Here is a 24,556-nt window from a genome sequence, read left to right as displayed (position 1 = left end):
CAATTACATATACCCCTCTTCCCAAACAAAACATCCTAAAATGACTAGGTAGATGTTAACATATGTGGTAGTGTTAAAACTAATTTCGTAAGGACATATTAATTGGTAAATTGTGCATGTTATGTCTGCACAAGTAAACTGTTTTTCTAACATGGATGTTGCAAAAAGTGTTACCCAAAATAATATGGAAAGGAATTGTATGACTATGAGCTTAACTTACTGTACTTTGATCTCTACTGTGTGTGATGAAGTTATAAATAGGAACTTCAACACTTTTGCCTTCTTTTAATCTGCGTAGTGTGGCTATCAATAAATCAAAATCAAAGGCATCAGGATGATCAAAGTTGTATTCATTTCTATTTGCTGTCTCATGCATTTCTTCATTTAATACCTGCAAAAATAATCATTATCTTCATATCTTTTACTCATTCAATGAGGAGTGAATTAGATGAGATGTCTAGTTAATCATTGAATATTTTTATGTTTGAATTCTTGGATAAATTTTTCTGTTTATCCCATTGATTTATAATATAAAGCAAATCCATTCCTACCAATTTTAAACTGATAAGCTTTGACCAGTTTACTACCTTAAATACATTAAAAAGTTAGATCTGAAATGAGATTTGTACCAAGTTTTCATAGATTTAAATCCAAGCCATCATTTAAATGTACTTAGAAGAATAGAAACATATTCTAAAAGCAGACAATGTAAACATTAAAGCTTTCCTTGCCATGCAATAGTTTATCACCCCACACCACATCCATGCTTATATTTGATCACTGAACTAATTTTAGGTGAACAGACCTTCTATTATACGCCTGGTTACAGTAATTTTACCTTACAATCCTCCATAAACACATACTTACTTTGTAGAATGAGTCCAAACTCAATAAACTGACCCATGGAACATCTAAAGCTTCTATTATCTTCCTGGCCACAGTGGTTTTACCAGAGGCACTGCCACCACATACACCTATTCATATTTAAATTCTTAGCATGTAAAAGATTCAAAGCACATATATGCTAGTTTTAAGGACTAGCTTTAACCTTATTCTATCAAAGAGATTATTTGATGAATGAAATCATTTAATTGGTGTTTGAAATAAATTTTAAATGCATGAAAAACAATATCTTGACCTTGTGTTATTTGTTGGTGTTTGTCTTTGTTTGCATTTCCATTCAGAGGATTGAAGTGTTGGTGGTTGATGTGATCTGTTATACTGTGCTGTATTTTTTATGATTCCTGTAACAGTATTTTATTTAAAATGTATGTGAATTACAAATGGTTTCACCTCTGGGCCAGGTGAGATAAAAACAGACAAAAAAAAAACTAACATAGCACAATGAACTTTGAAAATGAGGTCAAGGTAAGGTAATCCCTGTCTGACAAACCTGTAGACCTTACAAGGAAATCATAAACTCTTTATAGTTATCCTAGATTATTCATTGTAACTGAGAAATTCACATGACCAAAAAACATGGTCAAATGGTCAAGGTAAAAAAAAACTGTACGACAGACAAGTAGACATTGCAAGGAACCAATATTCAAAATATAGTTTAATTATTACATGTACATGTGCTCATAGTAAGTGAGAAATTCACATGTTAGACTTGGAGAGAATCGGAGATGGTAAAGGCTTGACTTATTCAAGTTAGCTAATCACAAAAGACAAAGTTTCGATAGTGTACAGCAACTTATGTATTACATGTAATATGAACAGCAGCTTGCATTTTACAACCTTTCTCTGCTTCAACTAGTACAAAAATGTACCAATATCCAATATCAATATGCCTCCATAATGTAAATACACAGGATAGATATTGGTTACAAAGCAACAGAATTGAAAAGTCAAAACATAGAGTATCTTTTTTTGTTACAGATATATGTAAATGTGTGTGTGTATGTGCCAATACAATTTCAAACTGAATACACATAAGTTTTCTATTGCACCAATAATAAACAGATGAGATCAAATCTTACTGACCTATAACAAATGGTTCCTTCAATGATCCATGTGAATCATACCATGGAGGTCTACCAGATGTATATAAAGTTCTTAACCCTGACTGATAAACACGATGAGATTTAGATGATGCAGAGAACGATATTTTTTTATTTATTCCTGACTTTGTTGGTGATTTTGGTCCTTTAAGTGGTGATTTTGGTCCTTTCAATGGAGATTCTGGAAGATTAGTGATGATGGTCAGTTCTTCTAATCCATGGTCCACTTCTTCTCCACTGCCACTACTAATTATACAAACATTAATCAATTCAATTAATATTTTATAAATAATATTTTTAATATACATAATAACAGGGACTTTTATCAACAGATGTATCATGTTAATCTTTGAGGGGTGACTTTATCAAATGGTTTAGAAAAATCTTGAAAGTAAAACTTCCATTTGCATGATTTGATTGCCATTTGCCAAAGCAAACAAACAACCATTTAATATCTCTCCAAACTGTTGCAGATAAGGGAAATAATAAAAACACAAACTATGTCATTCAGGACCTCTCTATACTATTATCACAAGATCTTGTTTAGAATGTTATACTGGTTGCACGAGGTCGTGGCATTTATAACCTCATCAAACAATAAGTTTTTTACTGTGTTGTAATTTTTGTAAGCAATTTGTGACAAAGGAAATTCATGGGAAAATGCAAGAATTCGAGAATTGTTTATCAGTAAACCCCAATATTGTCTACATGGTAAAATTATAGCTATCTTGTACCAAAGTCAACTCTTACCACTAAAAGCATATTCCCAACTATGCTAAAAGAGGTAGGGTAAGATACAAAAGGTACCATAGACATTCAAACTCATAGATAAAAAAAATGTCAATGCCATGGCTAAAAAGAAAAAGTAAAAAAGAAAAACCATAGTACACGAGACATAACATAGAAAACTAAGGACTAAGCAACATGAACCTCACAAAAAAACTGGGGGTGATCCCAGGAAGGGTGAGCACATCCTGCTATCTCGCACCATATGGTAAATTATTCAAATGCACTTAAATGTTGATAAATGTTGAATCAAAATTTTTTTGATCGACTCACAAGTCTGTAAAAAGTATATAATTTGAAAACTTGCCACACTGTCCAATTTGTAGCTTATTGTTCTTTAAAACAATTGTAAAATATTTCATATATTGTACATTTTTAATCATTAAGAAATTGCTGTGGTATGAGTTTACACTGGCAAGAATAAACATTGATACAAGTTACATTGCTTCCTACATGTACATGTATGCAAGGACTTACAATGTATAACTAATATACGTCCTTGATGTATGATAAATAATGTTCATTAACAGCAAGACAGTCATTAACAGTGTACAAATGTAGATAAAATTTCTACCAAAATTTTTAACTAGATATAGGCTAGATAAAGTAATGCCAACAGAAATTATCTTCATAAATTTTAAAGTAACACAGGAATATAATTTGCTGTAGAATCTTGAATATCTTTGTAACTGTTAGACATGAAATAAAACAAATTTTGGGAGAATGCCAATAATCATGTAGAATTGCACGTGGCTGCTTGACAGGGAACATGCATTACTATTGTCTTATTTCTGTTTAATAATTTAAGTAATCATCAATTGGGAAAGTTATTTTTCACATTTACCTATCTGAAATACAACTATTTGATCTGGGATTCTCGAATTTTAAAGCTGGTTCCATTGTTTATTTTTCCAAGAATTTAGAGTTATCGCCCCTGTCTTTTACATCCGCTTCCTATCTCCAACATCAACAGTCCACATCATGGGTCTTTTAGATAGGTTTGGTGACTCTGGTTCAGCAACTTTTATGCGTCTCTTCTCTGCGTTGTTTTATGGATTTTCATCTTTCCTGATTATAGTTGTCAACAAAATAGTGCTCACTACATACAAGTAAGTTACAGTTACTCGAGAACCGAGGGTACAACTTCAACTGTTCAAGTCAAATCGGCACCTAGTTAAATCGGCCTCTGGTCAAATCGACACATACTTAATTCGGCGTATATCAATAATTCTAAATTGGCGTGTTGTTAATATAGCGTGAACTACATTCCTATGTTAATACACCCAGAGACATATAATAATGTATTATATGTCTCTGATACACCCCAGATAGCAAACGTGTGTTGGGCCTACGTTGGCATTCTGTTGGCAACATTGTTGCTTAGCTTTTATTCTGCATGTGCTATCTATGTATTAATATATATATGTGCTGTCTGTTTGCATGTTTGTGTTGTATGTGTGTCTGATGTTATTACATGTATGTTTTGTTTATTAATATCAGTCGGTTAAAGAGCTCTTAAGAGCTCATGTTCATTGTTATTATGTATATATATGCAACCCGACTTTAAATAAAGATTACTTTACTTTACTTTACTTTATTGTTGGGCCAACGTTGGAAAACTATGTTGGGCCACCGTCATTTTGCTCATTGGCCCTTAGTTGGCCCAACATGTTGGGTCTTTGTTGGGCCAACATCAGTATGCCAACAAAGTTAACTATTTGCCAACAATCTGCCAACAATGTTAACTGTTTGCCAACAGTCTACCAACGTAGTCTAGTTTTGAAATTATGTTGGGCCATTGTTGGTCGTACTACAGTTTGCCAATGTGATTAGGAACGATTTGTTATGCTTTCCATATTATTTATTACTAGTAATCAGTATATTATGGAATATACAATCAACTGTCATTTGGAGAGTGAGAAAATTCACTCCTGTCAAGTGATGAGAAGAAATTGAAACGTAGTTTTCGAATGAAACTATATTCAAATTTTATTTATTTTTTTGGGCTGGTTTTAAATATTTTTTGTTTGCGCAAAAAAATATTCAAACAATAAGATAAATACATTTAGATGACTACACAGATTTGAAAATATTTGATAAACAGAATGAATAGCACATCTTTTTGTTTGCACTTTGTAATAATATTTAAAAAATAAATAAAAATATGTGGTATAAAACGGGGAGATAAGTACTTAATACGTTGGCATATTGTTGGCACAATGTTGGCTTATATTTCAATATTGTCATGAAGTATATCCTAAGAATGAGCATTCAAATAAAGTTTGTTTAAAATTGGTTCAGTGGGTTCAGTCAGAAGATCTTACACTGAACCAATGGACGACATAAGTCGAATATCATTGGACCAACTACTTAAATAACAGTTGGTAAGAAAATGTTGGGCCAACATTTGGCCAACCATACAAAAATGACAGTTGGTGCCAAGTTGTTTGGCCAACGAGGGGCCAACAGTGTCAAAATAACTGTTGGCTGAGTGTTGTTGGGCCAATGTTGGTCTCTTGTTGTCCTGCCAACGCCAACTGCTTACCAACTGTGCCAACTTATCACCAATGTTGGCCCAACAAAGTATTGCTATCTGGGACCTTTATATTGCTTATTCCGGCTGACCCAGCTGCTTAGTTTAAACATATTTATTTATAGTGGATTGGGAAACAAGTTTTGCAACTTATATAAATCCCTTTCCACTTTGCGGGTGCGAGTGCTGCCTTGTAGCGGCATTAGCCTACTCTTTTTCGAAATCTACAAGGGTGTCTTTAACGTGCAAGAGAAACCAGCTTGAACCTTTGACGCATACAACAATCACTTTTCCAATTTGTGGTGTCAGATATTTTGTTTTATGACGTCAAAATTTTACTGGAACCTGTGTGATATCAGGTAATGCTACTAATGGTGGACAAATAGCGATAAGGTGTATGTACTTTTGTTTGTTTACGTTGGAACGTCAATGATGTTGGCATGGGCGGAAATTGATATTCACTAACTGAATACACCTTATCAAATACGCTGTAACCGGTGTAACCATATTTGTAAATCTGTTATGGTTTGTTCGTATACCTAAATTTATACGACATTTATTTATAGTCAAGTCGGCATCCAATGATATTTAATTTGATAAACATATACGTAGATATAGGAAGATGTGGTGTGAGTGCCAATGAGACAACTCTCCATCCAAATAACAATTTAAAAAGTAAACCATTATAGGTTAAAGTACGGCCTTCAACACGGAACCTTGGCTCACACCGAACAACAAGCTATAAAGGGCCCCAAAATTACTAGTGTAAAACCATTTAAAACGAGAAAACCAACGGTCTAATCCATATAAACAAAACGAGAAATGAGAAACACGTATATATTACATAAACAAACGACAACTACTGTACATCAGATTCCTGACTTAGGACAGGTGCAAACATTTGCAGCGGGATTAAACGTTTTAATGGATCCAAACCTTCTCCCTTTTTCTGAAACAATAGCATAACATCACAACATAGAAAAACATACGATAAAATATTAATTGGCAGACTTAACTCAATCATAAAACGTATGATTACACAATGAACGAATAAATTTGATCTGCGATATCTGAATACAAATGCACAGTTATTAATTAAATATTAGAGACAAACATTCATGACCAAAAAGCTAACAAACAAATTCAAACACACTGAGAAATATTTAACCAATCAATGTTCACTATATAAATAATTCTAAATATATATGTATATATGATCTTTCATATTTTTAATTATTTTGAAATCTTTTTGGGTTAAAAAAATAACCAGTCTAAATTATTCTGACATATTGAACATATTGAAAGGCTATTCTTCATAAGTTGTTCCAAATATTACAGGTATCAAAAGTGTTCAAATTAGACATTTAATACTTAGTTTTAGATGAGTGATTATGGCAAACTATCTAGTGTGAAATTGTTGTTACTACTTTTAAGGAAATAGTTTTTACTGTCACTCTAAATCACTGCACAAACATGTATTTAAAACAAGTTTTGATTATCTGTCTGTTAGCAAAGATTTAACAAAGCTATCTACATTTACTATTAGCCATTTCCTTTATTGAATAAGATACAGATGTTTTAATTACATTTCTTGTTTATACTAGTATTTTTATTGATAAATGGTATTAAAGGGACACCTCAGTGACCTGTTATATTTTAATTTGTTAGGAAGTTACTTATTATTACATATGAAATAGGATTTTATTTTCACCTGTTAAAAAAATTGAATAATACTAAAAAGGATGTATTTAGTTTTACTATAAACTCTTATAAATGCTCTGCTGATTTTGATAAAATCCTAGTAATTTAACATTTTCAGATCATTATGTGAATAAATGATATAAAAATCTGATTTGAAGGGCGAAAGATTTATTTCATAACATTCCCCTTTTTAGCTCACCTGGCCTAAAAGGCCATGTGAGCTTTTCACATCACTTGGCGTCCGTCGTCGTCTGTCGTCGTAAACAATTTTTCAAACATCTTCTCCTCTGAAACTACTGAATGGATTTGAATGAAACTTGACATGATTGTTCCTTAGTATATTCTGCACAAAATGTGCGCTTCGATTTTTGATCCGTCAAAAAACATGGCAGCCGTTACTTAAAACAGAACATAGGGGTCAAATGCAGTTTTTGGCTTATATCTCAAAAACAAAAGCATTTAGAGCAAATCTGACATGGGATAAAAATGTTCATTAGGTCAAGATCTATGAGCCCTGAAATTTTCAGATGAATCAAACAAACCATTGTTGGGTTGCTGCCACTTAATTGGTAATTTTTAGGAAATTTTGCAGTTTTTGGTCATTATCTTGAATATTATTATAGATAAAGATAAACTGTAAACAGCAAAAAAGATCAGCAAAGTAAGATCTACAAATAAGTTAATATGACCAAAATTGTCAATTGACCCCTTAAGGGGTTATTGTCCTTTAATGACAATTTTTCACAATTTGTTCATCATATTTGCTAACTTTAAAAAATCTTCTCCTCTGACACTTATGAATGGATTTGGTTAAAACTTAGCATGATTGTTCCTTAGATTATCCTGCACAAAGTGTGTGCTTTGATTTTTGATCCGTCAAAAAACATGGCCGCCGTTACTTAAAATAGAACATAGGGGTCAAATGCAGTTTTTGGCTTATATCTCAAAAACGAAAGCATTTAGAGCAAATCTGACATGGGGTAAAAATGTTCATTAGGTCAAGATCTATCAGCCCTGAAATTTTCAGATGAATCAAACAAACCATTGTTGGGTTGCTGCCACTTAATTGGTAATTTTAAGGAAATTTTGCAGTTTTTGGTCATTATCTTGAATATTATTATAGATAAAGATAAACTGTAAACAGCAAAAAAGATCAGCAAAGTAAGATCTACAAATAAGTTTATATGACCAAAATTGTCAATTGACCCCTTAAGGGGTTATTGTCCTTTAAAGACTTTTTTCACAATTTGTTCATCATGTTGACTTACTTTAAAAAATCTTCTCTTTTGAAACTGCTGTATCAATTTCAGCCAAACTTAGGCTAAATGAGTTTCAGAGTTTCAGAGTATCTAGTATAAATTTTATATTTCATTTCCTTGTATGTCAAGAAACATAGCTCCTATGGCTAAAATAGAACAATGGAGAAAAATATTTTTTTTTGCTTTTGAAGAAAATAGGACGATTCAAAGAACATTTAAATAAATTGAAAAGCCAAAATAATCATTGATGAGAGATTAAACCAAAAAAAATCAGGTGAGCGATTTAGGCTCTTGAGAGCCTCTTGTTTGAACTTCAGTGGATTGTTGTCTCATTCGCAATCATACCACATCTCCTTATTTTAATATTTAAATATCTTATTGACTATATATTTACTCTGAGTAAGTTACCCTGAAAAATAGTATGATCTGTTTAGAGCTTGCCTGTACATGCAGACGCATACAATAAACATTATATACCCCCCTATTTCATCTGTCCTATTTATCATTATTTATTAACAGGCTAACTTACATAAGTTATTAATTGAAAGCTACATTGCCAACTACCCCAGATGTGACTGATGTCTGTCTGTTCATCTGTCCCGCTTCAGGCTAAAGTTTCTGGTCAGGGTAGTTTTTGATTAAGTTGAAGTCCACTCATCTTGAAACTTAGAAAACATGTTCCCTTTGATTCAATCTTTCTAATTTTAATGCCAAATTAGAGTTTTTACCCCAATTTTATGGCCGTTTAACGTAGAAAAGGATAGTGCGATAGACCGGCAAAAACTTGTCAATTATGCACGCCTTTATGACGTCATTTACCAGATAGAGGGGCTCGCCTGTATCCCTGCACTATTTACGTTCATCAAGCGTCTTAGTGATCGTCTTTGTGCAGGATAAACTAGAAATAGTGGTTGCTCTGTAGGTACTTACTGACAATTCCCTAATGACAGCAGTGTTGATTGTCTATTTTCAGAATTCAATTTGCCGAATAATTCGTACAATATAGAATTATAATTTTCCAACCACTCGCTCAACATAGTAGGGAAGTGACGACGCCCCTAAACGCACAGATGACGGTGATAAAGGCGTATAATTGACGAGTTTTTTCCGGTGACGGATGAACTCGAAAGTGGTCTATTGGAGCATCTGTGTACTATGGTCACATTCTTGTTTTCAAAAGAAGTTAACATAGATCAATCACTGGTAATTCAAAATGGCATTTTTTCATTTAAATTATGGCTTTAAAATGTATTCATTGTAACCAACAATCAATTAAAAAAAAAAGTAGAAATTCATTAATTTGTTTAATGTATTGTAGATTTCCATCATATCAGTGTTTGGCTCTTGGGCAGGTAAGTTAACTTTTAATATCTCAACAAAGTTAACATGAAAAGGAATTTAAAGAGTGAAATTTGTCAAAAATGTACATTCTAGATCTCCTTATGACCATTTGTTTAAAGAAATACATATTCGTAGAAAAACAACTTGTTATTCCAAATTTTCAAGGATGAAATGGCTATGACAAGCCAAAATATTAACACAATTTAACATACCTGACTTGGTGAGGGGAGTTAAATAAGATGTTTTCATACTCTTCATCATATATATTATACAGATTTTTAATTGGACTTTTTTTTATATAATCATAATATATTTTTTTAACAGATGGTAACAGGCATTGTTGTGTTATTTTTTGCCAGACAACTTAGTATTGTAGATTTCCCAGGTTTCAGTACTGACATATTTAGAAAGGTAAATAACATAGCACAAAAGAAATGTAACATTCATGTACACAACACTTACATGTCTATTGATAAAAAAAAACATTGATTAAATACCTTTATAAAATTTAAGAGATACCAGTAACTAAGACATAGAGTCAACATTTACCAAAAAATCAACAAGATGGGCAATTGAATAACAACAGATCTCTTAAGGAGTAGGTGACCTGTTGCAAGTCACATTTTTAAGCCTTACCCAACTTGCCATTTTACCACAAAATTTCTTAACTTCCTTTTTAGCTCACCTGGCCCGAAGGGCCAAGTGAGCTTTTCTCATCACTTGGCGTCCGTCGGCGTCCGGCGTCCGTCGGCGTCCGGCGGCGTCCGTCGTCGTCCTGCGTCTGGTGTCGTTAACTTTTACAAAAATCTTCTCCTCTGAAACTGCTGGGCCAAATTAATCCAAACTTGGCCATAATCATCATTGGGGTATTTAGTTTAAAAATTGTGTGGTGTGACCCCGCCAACCAACCAAGATGGCCGCCAAGGCTAAAAATAGAACATAGGGGTAAAATGCAGTTTTTGGCTTATAACTCAAAAACCAAAGCATTTAGAGCAAATCTGATATGATGTAAAAATGTTCATCAGGTCAAGATCTATCTGCCCTGAAATTTTCAGATGAATCAGACAACCTGTTGTTGGGTTGCTGCCCCTGAATTGGTAATTTTAGGGAAGTTTTGCTGTTTTTGGTTATTATCTTGAATATTATTATAGATAGATATAAACTGTTAACAACAATAATGTTCAGCAAAGTAAGATCTACAAATAAGTCAACATAATCAAAGTGGTCAGTTGACCCCTTTAGGAGTTATAGCCCTTTATAGTCAATTTTTAACCATTTTTCGTAAATCTTAGTAATCTTTTACAAAAATCTTCTTCTCTGAAACTACCAGGCCAAATTTAAACAAACTTGGCCGCAATCATCATTGGGGTATATAGTTTAAAAAATGTGTGGCGTGACCCGGCCAACCAACCAAGATGGCCGCCACGGCTAAAAATAGAACATAGGGGTAAAATGCAGTTTTTGGCTTATAACTCAAAAACCAAAGCATTTAGAGCAAATCTAACAGGGAGTAAAATTGTTTATCAGGTCAAGATCTATCTGCCATGAAATTTTCAGATGGATCGGACAAACCACTGTTTGTTTGATGCCCCTGAATTAGTCATTTTTAGGAAATTTCGCCGTTTTTAGTTATTATCTTGAATATTATTATAGATAGAGATAAACTGTAAAGAGCAACAATGTACAGCAAAGTAAGACTTAAAAATAAGTCAACATGACCTAAATGGTCAATTGACCCCATAAGGAGTTATTGCCCTTTAAAGTCAATTTTTAACAATTTTCATAAATTTTTTTGTTAATTTTAATTAACATTTTCGACTGAAACTCTTAGGCCAAGTTCAATATAGATAGAATGTTTGTAAGCAGCAAGAATGTTCAGTAAAGTAAGATGTACAAACACATCACCATCACCAAAACACAATTTTGTCATGAATTCAAATGCGTCCTTTGTTTAATATTCACATAGACCAAGGTGAGCGACACAGGCTCTTTGGAGCCTCTAGTATTAATTGGTTCTTGTCCTGATCATACATGAAATATTTGTCTCTTTATGTGAAATAAATATCGTAGGCATCAACTAGAGACAATTCAACACAAATTGTCACAGAACAGACACTGCACTGTTTGTGGTCACTTAACTCTAAATTTATCCTAGAATAAAGGAACAGCAACACTCAAAGACCAATTGAAATAGGCCTATCTAATCAGAGACATACTTCATTCACATTTAAAGAAATAAAAAAATGTAGTGAAGTGACAAGTGATTAATACAGTACCAATCACATCTATAGTGCAATACAAAAGATATACTGAAATAAACTGTATTTGTTGCTCTACTATAAAAATTTATTTATTTTTACTTCTGACATATTTTTGATACTATATATAGTGTTGTAGTCATTCAAAATAAAGATGTAAACAGGGGAAAAAAAACCATCTCTTTTTTTGTTTTCAGATATGGCCTTTACCTTTATTTTTCCTTGGAAATCTGGTGCTGGGTTTAGGTGGAACCCAAAAGTTAAAGTTAGTATATTTTTGAATACCAGTGTATTTTTTTCAGGAAGTACCTCAAGGACCCAATGTTCTAGCTGCAAATGTATGAATGGATTAGCACATTGAAAACAAATTATATATGTAATTGCAAAATGGATAAAAAAAAGATAACGAGGTCAAACCAAGTGTTTCAATTTTGTCTCACCTGCAACAAAGTTGTTTTAGAAATACTTAAGTGTGCTGATTCCCATTGCAATGGTTAGGGTGTCAACAATTGTTAAAGTGAGTGATTAAGTCAGTTCAAGGGGAACTGCTAATGATAAGTCTAGTATTGAGTATGCAGTTGTTATAGCATTGGCACATCTCATTCCATGGAGATTGTTTGACTATAGACTATTCTGTCATGGTTTATTGATTATGAAACTTATTAAAGGTTAGATCGATGATCTTTGGTATACAATTGTATTAGCATTGGTACATCTCCTTTCAATGGAGACTTTTGACCCACTCCCTCAGTCATAGTCAATTGACGATAGTGTTATTGCATAATTAAAATGCTAAAGATTGTGATGATGACAGTTTTAATGTGAACCACTAATGACAAGTCAGGATATTTGAATATATATCTTATTTCCATGGTTATTATTTGATATCACCCCTTCATCTTGAAAGTCATTTTGATAACTAAATAATGTACTGAAATTTGGACTTGGTCATCTATTTTTTGTCTGTTTGCACCTTGAGGATATTTCACAGTTTATGCCCATGACACAAGAATTTGTCTCATCTTTCACCAAATGTGTCAAATTAAGATAGCAGTCAACACTGATTCATGTCTTGAAACGACAATAAGACTATATTCGTGGATCAAGATTTTTCTGCCAAGGTCATTGATTCTTTCTGGCTTCATTTACAAATAAAAAAATGATCAACACAATAAGCCAATAGTAATGTGTGCTATCAACAATCAATTACTGTAAGCCAACTTATTTGCAGCGACATTTTTCGTGTATAGCTCATTTCTGTGATTTAATTTCGTGATTTTCAAACTACTTGATGTAGTTATGTTAGGAAAGATCCTAGTTTAAATAGTGGCTGCGATTAAACTTCACTGTATCATATCAAAACTGTCACATCTTTGATATTTATTGACTTTTACTTTTTCAGCTTACCTATGTTCATAATACTCAGAAGATTTACCATACTGTTTACTATGATTGCAGAATATTATGTCTTGGGGTAAGTAATGTTTAATCCCAAAATGTGCCAGTAGATAATAAATTGTTTAATGGTAGGTAACTGTTTCATCAAATATTCTTGTTCGTTCATCCTTTAATTTTTAGAAATGAAAAGGAAGTTATATCATAATAAAAGGATGTTCCCTTCTCTTTTTAAAGACAGTAGTATAAAGATAAAAAAAAAAAAAACAGAAAAATATTGTAGGGTAAGCAAAATGAATTTCTTGCTCCTTAGAATTAAAAAAAGATAGATTATTTTTCTTTAATAGTATTGTTTTAAGGGTTCTGATATTTTTTTTTGTAAAATGCAGAAATTAAATCATTGCTTTATCAAGTTTATAGACTTTGTTTTTTAAAAGCAGAAAGTAGTCTTTTGTATTTTGATTAAAATATACCATTGGTGTAGCTTGGTAAATATCAATTTTGTAAGCATCCTTAATTGGTTGATTTGACTATTTCAGTGTAAAAGCATCAAGAACAATTCAGATGACTGTATTCTTAATGATATTTGGTGCACTGGTGGCAGCTAGGTAAGTTATTAAGTGAATTTATTCAAACATTTTTAGTTCCTTACATTTTTATACCTCAATCAATATTGCATACAAGGCAGAACAAAATATATTTACAGTAATCACATAGATCTATTTCCAGTAAATTGAATTTTGTAGTCGAATATTTCCTTTCTGTTAACTTAAACAGTGCAAATATTCCCAACAATATAACAAAGAATACCTTTTACCTTACGTGAGCAAAGATTCAGATATTGTTTTGGTAAATTCTGTTTACTAAGCTGAACCACCCAAATATAAAGACTTCGTCATGAAGTCCCACCTCTTTCCTTTCACATCTTGTTCAGATATGATGTCAATATTAAGCTTTAATGATGAGGTCACACCCCTTTTCATTTGTATCTTGTCTAGATAAGATATAACTGTCCATGCCTTGATGATGAAGTTTGTCCTCTTTCCTATAGAATCTTGTCTAAATAAAATGTATCTGCCTTATATAAAAATAAGGAGATGTGGTATGAATGCAAATGAGACTACATCAAATCTATGGAGACCAGTGCAGCCCCTGGTTTAACTCTATTTATTGTTCATGCACCTGTCCCAAGTCAGTTGTTATTGTTTGCCAACCTAATACTAGATATTATCAACATTTAGATACCTATGTGTATTCCCATTTATTGAAAGTTTAGAAATAGATATGATTTAAGGGTAAAGATGAATATATTTCATAAGTGTAAATTAACTAAAATTAAGAAACATACCAGATTAACAAATGCCTTAGGATCCTGACTTGGGACAGGTGCAAAACTGTGAACTTTAGATTGCAACTGAATTGATGGATAAAAAAAATGCTATGCAGAAACAGAAAGATGATCTTTTCTTATCAAATTTCCTTTTTTTCTGTTTCAGTAATGACCTAGCTTTTGACCTTATTGGATATGTGTTTATAATATTAAATGATTTATGCACATCAGCTAATGGTGTCTACACAAAAAAGAAATTAGAAGCTAAGGTAAATATAAATATATGAGTTCATTTTTACATTTTCTACTTATATTTACTTCTTGCAGTTTTCATAGCTTGTAAAAAGGTCTTTTTATGAAGATATTGTATAATGCTCCCAAAAAATTGGGACAGTCATGCAACCACAGCTTTGTCCATTTGCCTACATTGTTATAGTTTAATGTGTTTTCTGATACATTTATGCACATATTTAGTTAAAAGATTTTTGGCTTATTTAAAAATTTGTTGCTTCTTATCTCAGTTAACTAACAACTCCTAAATCTAGTAGACTGGAAGTTTTACATTATGTTGTGTTTCATCCTAAAAAAAATGTTTAATGTTTTGTTGGTGTGGTTCAGTCTTTAGGTTATACTCAGTGATTTGTAATTTAACTAATCTTTGTTGTGCCCTACTGTTGTCTGTTTTTTTAGACTTCAATTTTTAGCATGAAAAAATAATGACTTATAAGATTTTAGTTTTTCCTAGTATTTCTTTAGGAATACAAGCTTATTGTATATCTTTCCAATATTTCTATTTTGCCATCACTAAATCAGCTTTGCTTGTTCAGGAGAAACATGTGCATCCAATACTATTTTAACTTATAAGTTAATCAGATTAATGTAGATGAAACAAAGATGTGACTGGATAATTTCCTATAAAAACTTAATAAAAAACCTATGGAATATTTCAGAGCAGGAAAGTGAGTATTTTAGAAAGTTGCATTGCTAGAAAATTAAAGTCAATAATACAATAAGGAAACAATTTGTGATGCATTTGTTATTTTTTCCATAGTTTTTATACAACCGCAAAATTTGAAAAATTTTCGTCGTATATTGCTATCACGTTGGCGTTGTAGTCGTCGTCGTCCTAATACTTTTAGTTTTCGCACTCTATAGAATAGAATAGAAATCTATGAAATTTTAACACAAGGTTTATGACCACAAAAGGAAGGTTGGGATTGATTTTGGGAGTTTTGATCCCAACATTTTAGGAATTAGGGGCCAAAAAGGGCCCAAATAAGCATATTCTTTTTTTTCACACAGCAACTTTAGTGTAAGTTAATAGAAACCTATGAAATTTTGACACAAGGTTTATAACCACAAAAGGAAGGTATTGATTTTGGGACTTTTTGTTCTATCAGTTTAGAAATTAGGAGCCAAAAAGGGGTCCAAATAAGCTTTTTTCTTAGTTTTTAAGTAAATAGAAATCAATTGGAGTTATCTTTCTTTGTATAGAATAGTAGTTGAATCAACTTTTTTGCACCACAACTTTAGTATTAGTTAATGGAAATCTATGAAATTTAATCAGAAGGTGTATGACCACAAAAGGAAGATTGGTATTGATTTTGGGAGTTTTGGTCCTTACAGTCTAGGAATTAGGGGCCAAAAAGGGGTCCTAATAAGCATTTTTTGGGGTTTTTGACCATAACTTTAGTATAAGTAAATAGAAATCTATGAAATTTAAACACAAGGTTTATGACCATAAAAGGAAGGTTGGTATTGATTTTGGGAGTTTTGGTCCGAACAGTTTAGGAATAAGGGGTCCAAAGGGTCCACAATTAAACTTAGTTTGATTTTGACAAAAATTGAATCCTTGGGGTTCTTTGATATGCTGAATCTAAAAATGAACTTAGATTTTTGATTATTGGCCCAGTTTTCAAGTTGGTCCAAATAAGGGTCCAAAATCAAACAAAATCAAACTTGTTTGATTTTATCAAAAATTGAATGAATGGGGTTCTTTGATATGCCAAATCTAACTGTGTATGTAGATTCTTGATTTTTGGTCCTGTTTTTTTCGAATTGGTCTACATTAAAGTCCAAAGGGTCCAAAATTAAACTTAGTTTGATTTTAACAAAAAATGAATTCTTGGGGTTCTTTGATATGCTGAATCCAAACATGTACTTAGATTTTTGATTATGGGCCCAGTTTTCAAGTTGGTCCAAATCAGGATCTTAAATTATTATATTAAGTATTGTGCAATAGCAAGAAATTTTCAATTGCACAGTACTCAGCAATAACAAGAAATTTCCAATTGCACAGTATTGCGCAATAGCAAGAAATCTTCAATTGCACAGTATTGTGCAATAGCAAGTATTTTCAATTGCACAGTATTGCTCAATAGCAAGAAATATATAATTGCACAATATTGTGCAATAGCAAGAATTTCAATTGGAGTTATCTTTCTTTGTCAAGAATAGGTAGTTGAATCAACTAAAATCATTGTTTTAAACAATATACAATGTATATTCACTTTTACTACCAACTGATAAATTAAGACAATCTTTACCATTCAGTGATAACAAGCACATTTTTACATTTTAATATTTTATGATGTATTTAAATGAGTTATAATTGTTGCAAACTCCATTAGAAATTTGAATTGTGATTAGTTTTGGAATAAATGATAGGGGGATGTGAAAAAAAAATTGGGGGGGGGGGGTGGAATTCATTTTTGCTCATTTGAAATTTCATAAATAAAAAGAAATTTCTTCAACCATTTTTTTGAGAGGATTAATATTCAACAGCATAGTGAATTGCTCAAAGGCAAAACAAAAAATTTAAGTTCATTAGACCACATTCATTCTGTGTCAGAAACCTATGCTGTGTCAACTATTTAATCACAATCCAAATTTAGAGCTGTATCCAGCTTGAATGTTGTGTCCATACTTGCCCCAACCGTTCAGGGTTCAACCTCTGCGGTCGTATAAAGCTACGCCCTGCAGAGCATCTGGTTTGTTTTTGCCTTTGCTATCTTAGTTACAAAGAATTTATTGAATCAATTTATATTCAATTGTTTCAAATAGATTTTGTTACAATTTGCATGCAGACCAGAAAATATCTCATATCATTATTAATTTTACTTACTTTCTCGTACAAGATGTTTTGTGTACTGAACACCTTTCCTATGTAAGCCGCAAAGTAAAAACTATAATTAAAGTACATGTATAATATATATGACAGTTTCCTTGCTAGCCCAAAATAAAGGGACACAACCTCTTCCCTCTCTTTGTAACTTATATGCACCCCTTTACCCTATGTATTTTTAATTTCCCATCGGAAAATAAATACTTTTCAGTTGAAAAAATAATCGTTAGAACTATGGGAACAATCTTTTACCAACACCAATATATAACAAATTCAACCTAAATACATAAATAAAGATTCTACCACTGCATCAAGTGTGATATGATATTCATCCACTCGAGACAGTTAAATTTTCAAATTCAAAATGTGAGGCTCACCGTGCTCTATTAAAAATTTAACTGTCGAGAATGGATAAATATTGTATTACACGAGATTTGGTGGTGTAATCTGTTTCTCTAATGATTTTCCAGCATTATGCATGCAACCTTATTCCTCCTTTTCGAATGATCTGCAAAAAGATGTGTTTTTTCTACATGTATGTGATGTCATCAGGCATCGTCACCTTTTAGTCTTGGAAAACTAGAGAATACGATGTCATAATCTGAATTAAACCAATGAAGAACTGAGATCGAACAAACCACACATTGATTACATTTTTTTATACAATGGGTGCAGAAAGGGATGAATTTACAAAGAATTGGAGTAAATATATTTATAGATAAAAAATTAACATGTCAAATTTTATCTAAAAATATAATCAAGTTGTAAATTTCAAACAACAAACATCAAAAATACTAGATGTATTGTGCCCTTTATCTAAAAAAAAAAAACCGTGCCTCTTAGCCATTATATCCTAGCTAGAACACAGTTTTTTCATTCCCTTATTTTTTTAGTTACATTCTTTGAAAAAACATTGATACATGTAACAGTATTATTCTCATATCTTTATGTTTTATTCAATACAATATGGTGCACCACATTATGATGAAACATATTGGAATTCTTTCATTAGCTTACAAGAAGGTTAGGCTGCAGTATTTTTATTTTATAAATTAGTAATGAATAGTCCATTGTAAGATATGTTTTGGCAATGTTAATATATTTAATTTAAAACATTATGAAATTTTCATAAGACAGCAATTTTATACCAAAAATGTGAATGACATGACATAAATTTTACCTGAAGTATCACCTTCATAAAGCACAACATCCTACAAACAGTTGTCTATTAAACAGATATCACCATAGCTTAATGTAAAATGCAATTATTCTCATCTTAAGATTTGACTGAATACCCATTATTGACACAGTGAAACCTGTACAGGTATAAAAATCTTAACGGGAAAGGGTGTTTTGTTGGAAAGGTTAAAAAAAACATTTATGTTTTCCTATTGGTCAATAATTGCCAATTTTAGTCCATTGCAAACATGTATTAAAGAGTACATGTTTAAAAAGAAATGAACTGTAAATTATATGCTGTGACAATGCTTTTTTTTTTGTTTGATGATATAAACATTTTGTCTAAATTTTAAAACAAAACAGTCTGAAATTAGAAAAATATAAGAGTAAAGAAATGCAAAAAGTTTAAAAAAGATTATATGGTGCTTAGATGAAACACCTTCAATGAAACACATTCTGACAAACTAACTGATAAAAACTGATACATACTGATACCTATATTGACCTTTTGTCCTTAAAAGCTGGTAGAACATGTGCTGTTTTAGCTTGCTAGTGATTTATAGGCAAATAAGATATACAATAAATGTGTTTTATTTTTCATGATGCAAGATTAAAAAAACTAATAAATAGATGAAGCTATATTTCATATTATAATTATTATTCTAAACATGAGTTTTGCTGTATTTCATTACAGATCATTTGATTGTTTTTTCTTTATTTTCAAAACTCTTTTCTTTTCACTGCTTAACTGCTTGCGGTCAATCATCTCTTAATATATGTTCAGCAGATGTTAACAGTCACTTTAAGAGCATAAGCGTTAAGAGTAACTATTTTCATGATTGGTAAAAGCCACCAACATCTAGTAAGTATTGGTAGATTTTAACCATTGTTTTTCATGATTGGTAAAAGCCACCAACATCTAGTAAGTATTGGTAGATTTTAACCATTGTTTTTCATGATTGGTAAAAGCCACCAACATCTAGTAAGTATTGGTAGATTTTAACCATTGTTTTTCATGATTGGTAAAAGCCACCAACATCTAGTAAGTATTGGTAGATTTTAACTTGGTAAAAGCCACCAACATCTAGTAAGTATTGGTAGATTTTAACTTGGTAAAAGCCACCAACATCTAGTAAGTATTGGTAGATTTTAACTTGGTAAAAGCCACCAACATCTAGTAAGTATTGGTAGATTTTAACTTGGTAAAAGCCACCAACATCTAGTAAGTATTGGTAGATTTTAACTTGGTAAAAGCCACCAACATCTAGTAAGTATTGGTAGATTTTAACTTGGTAAAAGCCACCAACATCTAGTAAGTATTGGTAGATTTTAACCATTGTTTTTCATGATTGGTAAAAGCCATCAACATCTAGTAAGTATTGGTAGATTTTAACTTGGTAAAAGCCACCAACATCTAGTAAGTATTGGTAGATTTTAACTTGGTAAAAGCCACCAACATCTAGTAAGTATTGGTAGATTTTAACCATTGTTCATTTCAATATTTCAGGATTTAGGAAAGTATGGACTGTTGTTTTACAATTCCTTGTTTATGATTGTACCTATCAGCATTTTTACTTTCTCTACGGGAGAAATAGATAAGGTAAGTTCTTTACTTTATTTTATCACTTTACAAGTCATCATTGTAGCATATAAAAAAGAAGATGTGGTATGATTGCCAATGAGACAACTATCCACATGAGACCAAAATGACACAAAATTAACAACTTTAGGTCACCGTACGGCCTTCAACAATGAGCAAAGCCCATACCGCATAGTCAGCTATAAAAGGCCTCGATAAGACAATGTAAAACAATTCAAACGAGAAAACTAAAGGCCTTATTTATTTTAAAAAATGAAAGAAAAACAAATATGTAACACATAAACAAACAACAACCACTGAATTACAGGCTCCTGACTTGACACAGGCACATACATAAATAATGTGGTGGGGTTAAACATGTTAGCAGGATCCCAACCCTCCCCCTAACCTGGGACAGTGGTATAACAATACATGTACAACATAAGAACGAACTATAAAAATCAGTTGAAAAAGGCTCAACTCATCAGATAGACAAAAAATACAAGTGGAACATACAGAATTGGTGAAACACAATCCTCTCTCAGTGCTCTGTGACAAATGAATTCCCTTTCTTTTTTAAAATAAGCCTTTGATTGTAAAAAGTAAAAAATGTGAATAATAACAATTGCAAGAAGTTTTTTTGAGAGTCTTATTCTAAAATCTTAACATTGGACTTAATAACCAAATTTGAAGTTTTCTGACTCTTGAAAATCATTTAATTAAATTATAATGATAAATACTACTAACTAAAGCTGAGCTTCATTTAGACCATTATCTTGTTTTGCCAATTAATAAATGGCAAAGTTTGCCTTATTTTGTCATCTGTTACTGAAATTTTGCAACTATATGTCACTGTATGGCCTTCAACCATGAGCAAAACCCATACTGCATAGTACGCTATACAATTTTTGCTTATAGTCTTTTGTTTTTATGGAAAGCATTCATATTCATCTACACATCCGTTTTTTTTTTTTAATTTTTAATAATAAGAATCAAATTAATAACTAAAAAGGATTTGATTCAAATCATAAATACATTGTATGTACTTTACTATATTTAGGCAATGAAGTTTGAGGATTGGCTGACCATTGGATTTTTGACCCAGTTCTTGTTGTCATGTTTTATGGGATTTATACTGAATTACTCAATAGTGTTGTGCACTCAACATAATTCTGCTCTAACAACTAACATAGTGGGAGTCCTAAAGGTAAGTGGAGTAAGGGATAACTGTATGGTAGTTGAAGCTTGGCCTTCGTAAAACATAAAGGCTGAAAATGTAACTTTCTTGTTTATATTTTGAAAATAACATTCACCAAAAAATCAGAATTCAAATTGGTGGCTTTCTTAGTTGTGGACTGGTAGAATGTAGGATCTAACCCTTCAAAATATTTGTCAACGTCATATGAAAATAATCGTTACAAATGATTTGCATTAGAATTAATAATATATTACAGAAAAAGTTCATACACTGACAATTCAATTAGATAAAATGGTCACTTTGCAAGTGGGCTTTACTTTACACAAATATTACATTCTTTGCAAAGTATCTAATTTTGGATCATCATTGAGTTGAATATTTTTGAATTGGTAAATAGGTAATTTAAAAGAGCTTCATTTTTCTCTAATAAAAGAACTAGTTGATCCTGTGGAAAATAGGTTGAAGGACATTTCAGAATAAAAATGCTGATTTCTTATTGAGTGTAGGAGAACATTAAGAAGATGAGGGTTCCAACCTCCTTTACATTTTCTTCTAAAGTAGTCCAAAATTATTTTTGTTGTTGTATTTTTCAGAACTTGTTTGTGACATATATTGGAATGTTTCTTGGAGGAGATTATAATTTTAGTTGGATAAATTTTACTGGTATAAACATAAGGTAAGTCAAACAAATATAGTTTGTCTCCTCTGTAGTTAGGCGTACATGTCAGTCTGGCTGGGTTTATCTATCTAACTTCATACTCATTGTAATGGATAATGTTAAACATTTGTGTTATCTGTAATAAAGCCTTGATCTCATATACTTTTGAATTTGAATTCAGTCATCTTTAATACAGCTAGTGAGATATTTCAGCTTTTACATTGTTGTTACTTTTAATCACTGACAAAAAACGATAAAATATGATGATTCATTTCTGGTTTCACATGTGTAGGATTGATTTTTTTATGCAGCCAATCTCATGTCTACATGTCTTGTAGAATATTTACAAAAAAAAAAGAACCTACCAATATTTCTTAAGCAGATATATGTGCATATAGGGATATAAGAACACTTTTCTTTTATTTCTAAAAGCTACATTATACCTTGTTGTTAAAAGTTTCTTTTTGTTTTAGTGTTTTTGGCAGTTTGATTTACAGTTATGTGACATTTAGAAAGATCGACAAATCAAAAGAAATCATCGTAGAAAAACCAGAGGTACAACAGAAAACACCAGCTATTGTATAACATAAAGTGAGATTCAACCAGCAACATTAGAGATACTAAAAAAGGGAATTGTTCTTGTTATATGCAATAAATTCTATGTATAATAGAGGCTATTACGACTGTGTATTATAATGTGGGATTCTTTTTTGAAAAACTAAAGATGCTTCTTTATTTAATGTTAAAAGGCTAAGGGTTGAAAAGCCTGTTTGTGAAGATGATTTAATGTTAATTTTACCAGGTAATCCATTTAAAATGAAGTTGTGATTATATGGCCTAAAATCACTAAATGCTATGCATTCTATTTTTCACTTGTATTGTATTATTTTTGTTATTGTTAAAATAATGTACAGTTCATTTATTACAACACCAAAGTATTGTTAAGAGTTTGAAATTTTTCTACTGTTTTGTTTTATATGTTAATGTTATTATGATACATTTGACTTTTTCACCTTAAAGGAATGATTGTATGATCTTATTTGTAACAGAGTATACAGTCAAATATTCTTAGTCTGTGAAACTTCAAAACCAGTGCATTTAGTTATATGCAATGTTAGCCCCACAATGTGATGGTAAAACATTGACAATTTGGCAGACTGAATTGTATGTTTGTTTTCTGGAATAACTATCATTTATTGTCAGTGGGCATGTGCAATAGACAGAAAAGATTATATTCATTTTTGCATAGCTATTGAATTTTGTATTTTAAATGAATTTGACATGAGATTATCAACCGAGATTTACTTTTTGTAAAATGGTTGATTAACTTATATTTTACATGACCATTTTTTAATTGAACAAACACTTGTCAAACAAGTACCACTGAGAACAATTGATAAACAATTACAAAAAAGAGACTGTGACCATATTCATGAAAATAAGAAATTATTTACCACAGTAAAAGCAGATTTACTTTGTTTAATATTAAAAAATCCTGTTGTGATATCTACATTAGTTCTTTCAAACTTAGTTGTATTCTGCAACATGTTGTTATTTGATAACATCTGTTAATGATGAGGTATTACAAAAAATTGTATTATTGTTTAAAATATCACTTTTACAGGACTACAACATACGGTATAATGTTGTGTTCTGTAAATAAGGTCCAATGTTTCATTATTCTGAGTTGATTTTCAGTCTGCTTTGAAACACTTGACCTGTTGTTTTATGAGGGGAAAATGTAAAAGTTTTAATTTCACTATCTATTGTTAAAGTAGTCTTTTATAATCATATTGTTGTTGTTGCTATTTCAGTGATAGATAAATAGCTATGCATTTTTTTCCTAAAGACAACCCAGCAACTTATGAAATGTATTTTAAAGTTTGTTTTAAAATTGATCTCCAATCAATGTAGGAATTAGAAGGTTTGAAGGGGTATTGAAGTTAATAAAACAATGCCTTATAAAATTGAATCTCAATGTGTTTTTTTACTGTATTTTAGTAGATTTAGTTCGGTCAGTTTGCTTTAATTCTGTGAAACATAGATATGGATATTAGAAATCCAGAGTGTTCTAAATTAGCATAAATTTAACAATCATGGTTGATATTGTTAAACATATAGTGAACAAATAATTTAGTATACTATTTTTTAATATTTTGTTATATTGTTAATTATTTATTTTTATATAATAAATACTGTGGGAACTCAAGAA

At 31.3% G+C, this 24,556-nt stretch overlaps 2 protein-coding genes across 4 annotated transcripts in view; one reads left to right on the top strand and one right to left on the bottom strand.

Annotated features, from left to right (window-relative positions):
- LOC134696460 (uridine-cytidine kinase-like 1) overlaps positions 1–3,851 on the bottom strand; it is a 17,459-nt gene extending 13,608 nt beyond the window's left edge. For all 3 annotated transcript variants that reach the window (XR_010102951.1, XM_063558285.1, XM_063558296.1), the window contains exons 1-4: positions 3,634–3,851; positions 1,987–2,249; positions 868–974; positions 221–391 (exon numbers count right to left, since the gene is read on the bottom strand). Coding sequence is in view for 2 of the 3 variants with exons in the window: in XM_063558285.1 (XP_063414355.1) it covers positions 221–391; positions 868–974; positions 1,987–2,249; positions 3,634–3,689 (597 nt within the window). In the remaining variant the exon portion in view is untranslated. The remainder of the gene's footprint in view (positions 1–220; positions 392–867; positions 975–1,986; positions 2,250–3,633) is intronic.
- On the top strand, positions 3,754–24,556 carry LOC134696476 (UDP-sugar transporter sqv-7-like). The gene is made up of 11 exons (XM_063558308.1): positions 3,754–3,898; positions 9,601–9,634; positions 9,948–10,034; positions 12,079–12,146; positions 13,284–13,355; positions 13,816–13,884; positions 14,773–14,875; positions 20,417–20,509; positions 21,549–21,695; positions 22,280–22,362; positions 22,818–24,556. Exons 1-11 carry the CDS (start codon positions 3,771–3,773, stop codon positions 22,927–22,929), a joined length of 996 nt encoding a protein of 331 aa, XP_063414378.1. The 5' UTR covers positions 3,754–3,770; the 3' UTR covers positions 22,930–24,556.

The sequence above is a fragment of the Mytilus trossulus genome, chromosome 1 (assembly GCF_036588685.1).
Source record: "Mytilus trossulus isolate FHL-02 chromosome 1, PNRI_Mtr1.1.1.hap1, whole genome shotgun sequence".
In the NCBI taxonomy this organism is placed as follows: domain Eukaryota; kingdom Metazoa; phylum Mollusca; class Bivalvia; order Mytilida; family Mytilidae; genus Mytilus; species Mytilus trossulus.
Note: the sequence above shows the minus strand (reverse complement) of the source record. Positions and strands in the feature narration are given on the sequence as shown.

Excerpts from the sequence above, each read along its gene's own strand:
- LOC134696476 (XM_063558308.1), top strand. The coding sequence starts at position 3,771 with ATGGGTCTTTTAGATAGGTTTGGTGACTCTGGTTCAGCAACTTTTATG. Across the intron at positions 9,635-9,947 it reads AGTGTTTGGCTCTTGGGCAG|ATGGTAACAGGCATTGTTGT; the intron begins GTAAGTTAACTT and ends TTTTTTTAACAG. Across the intron at positions 10,035-12,078 it reads GTACTGACATATTTAGAAAG|ATATGGCCTTTACCTTTATT; the intron begins GTAAATAACATA and ends TTTTGTTTTCAG.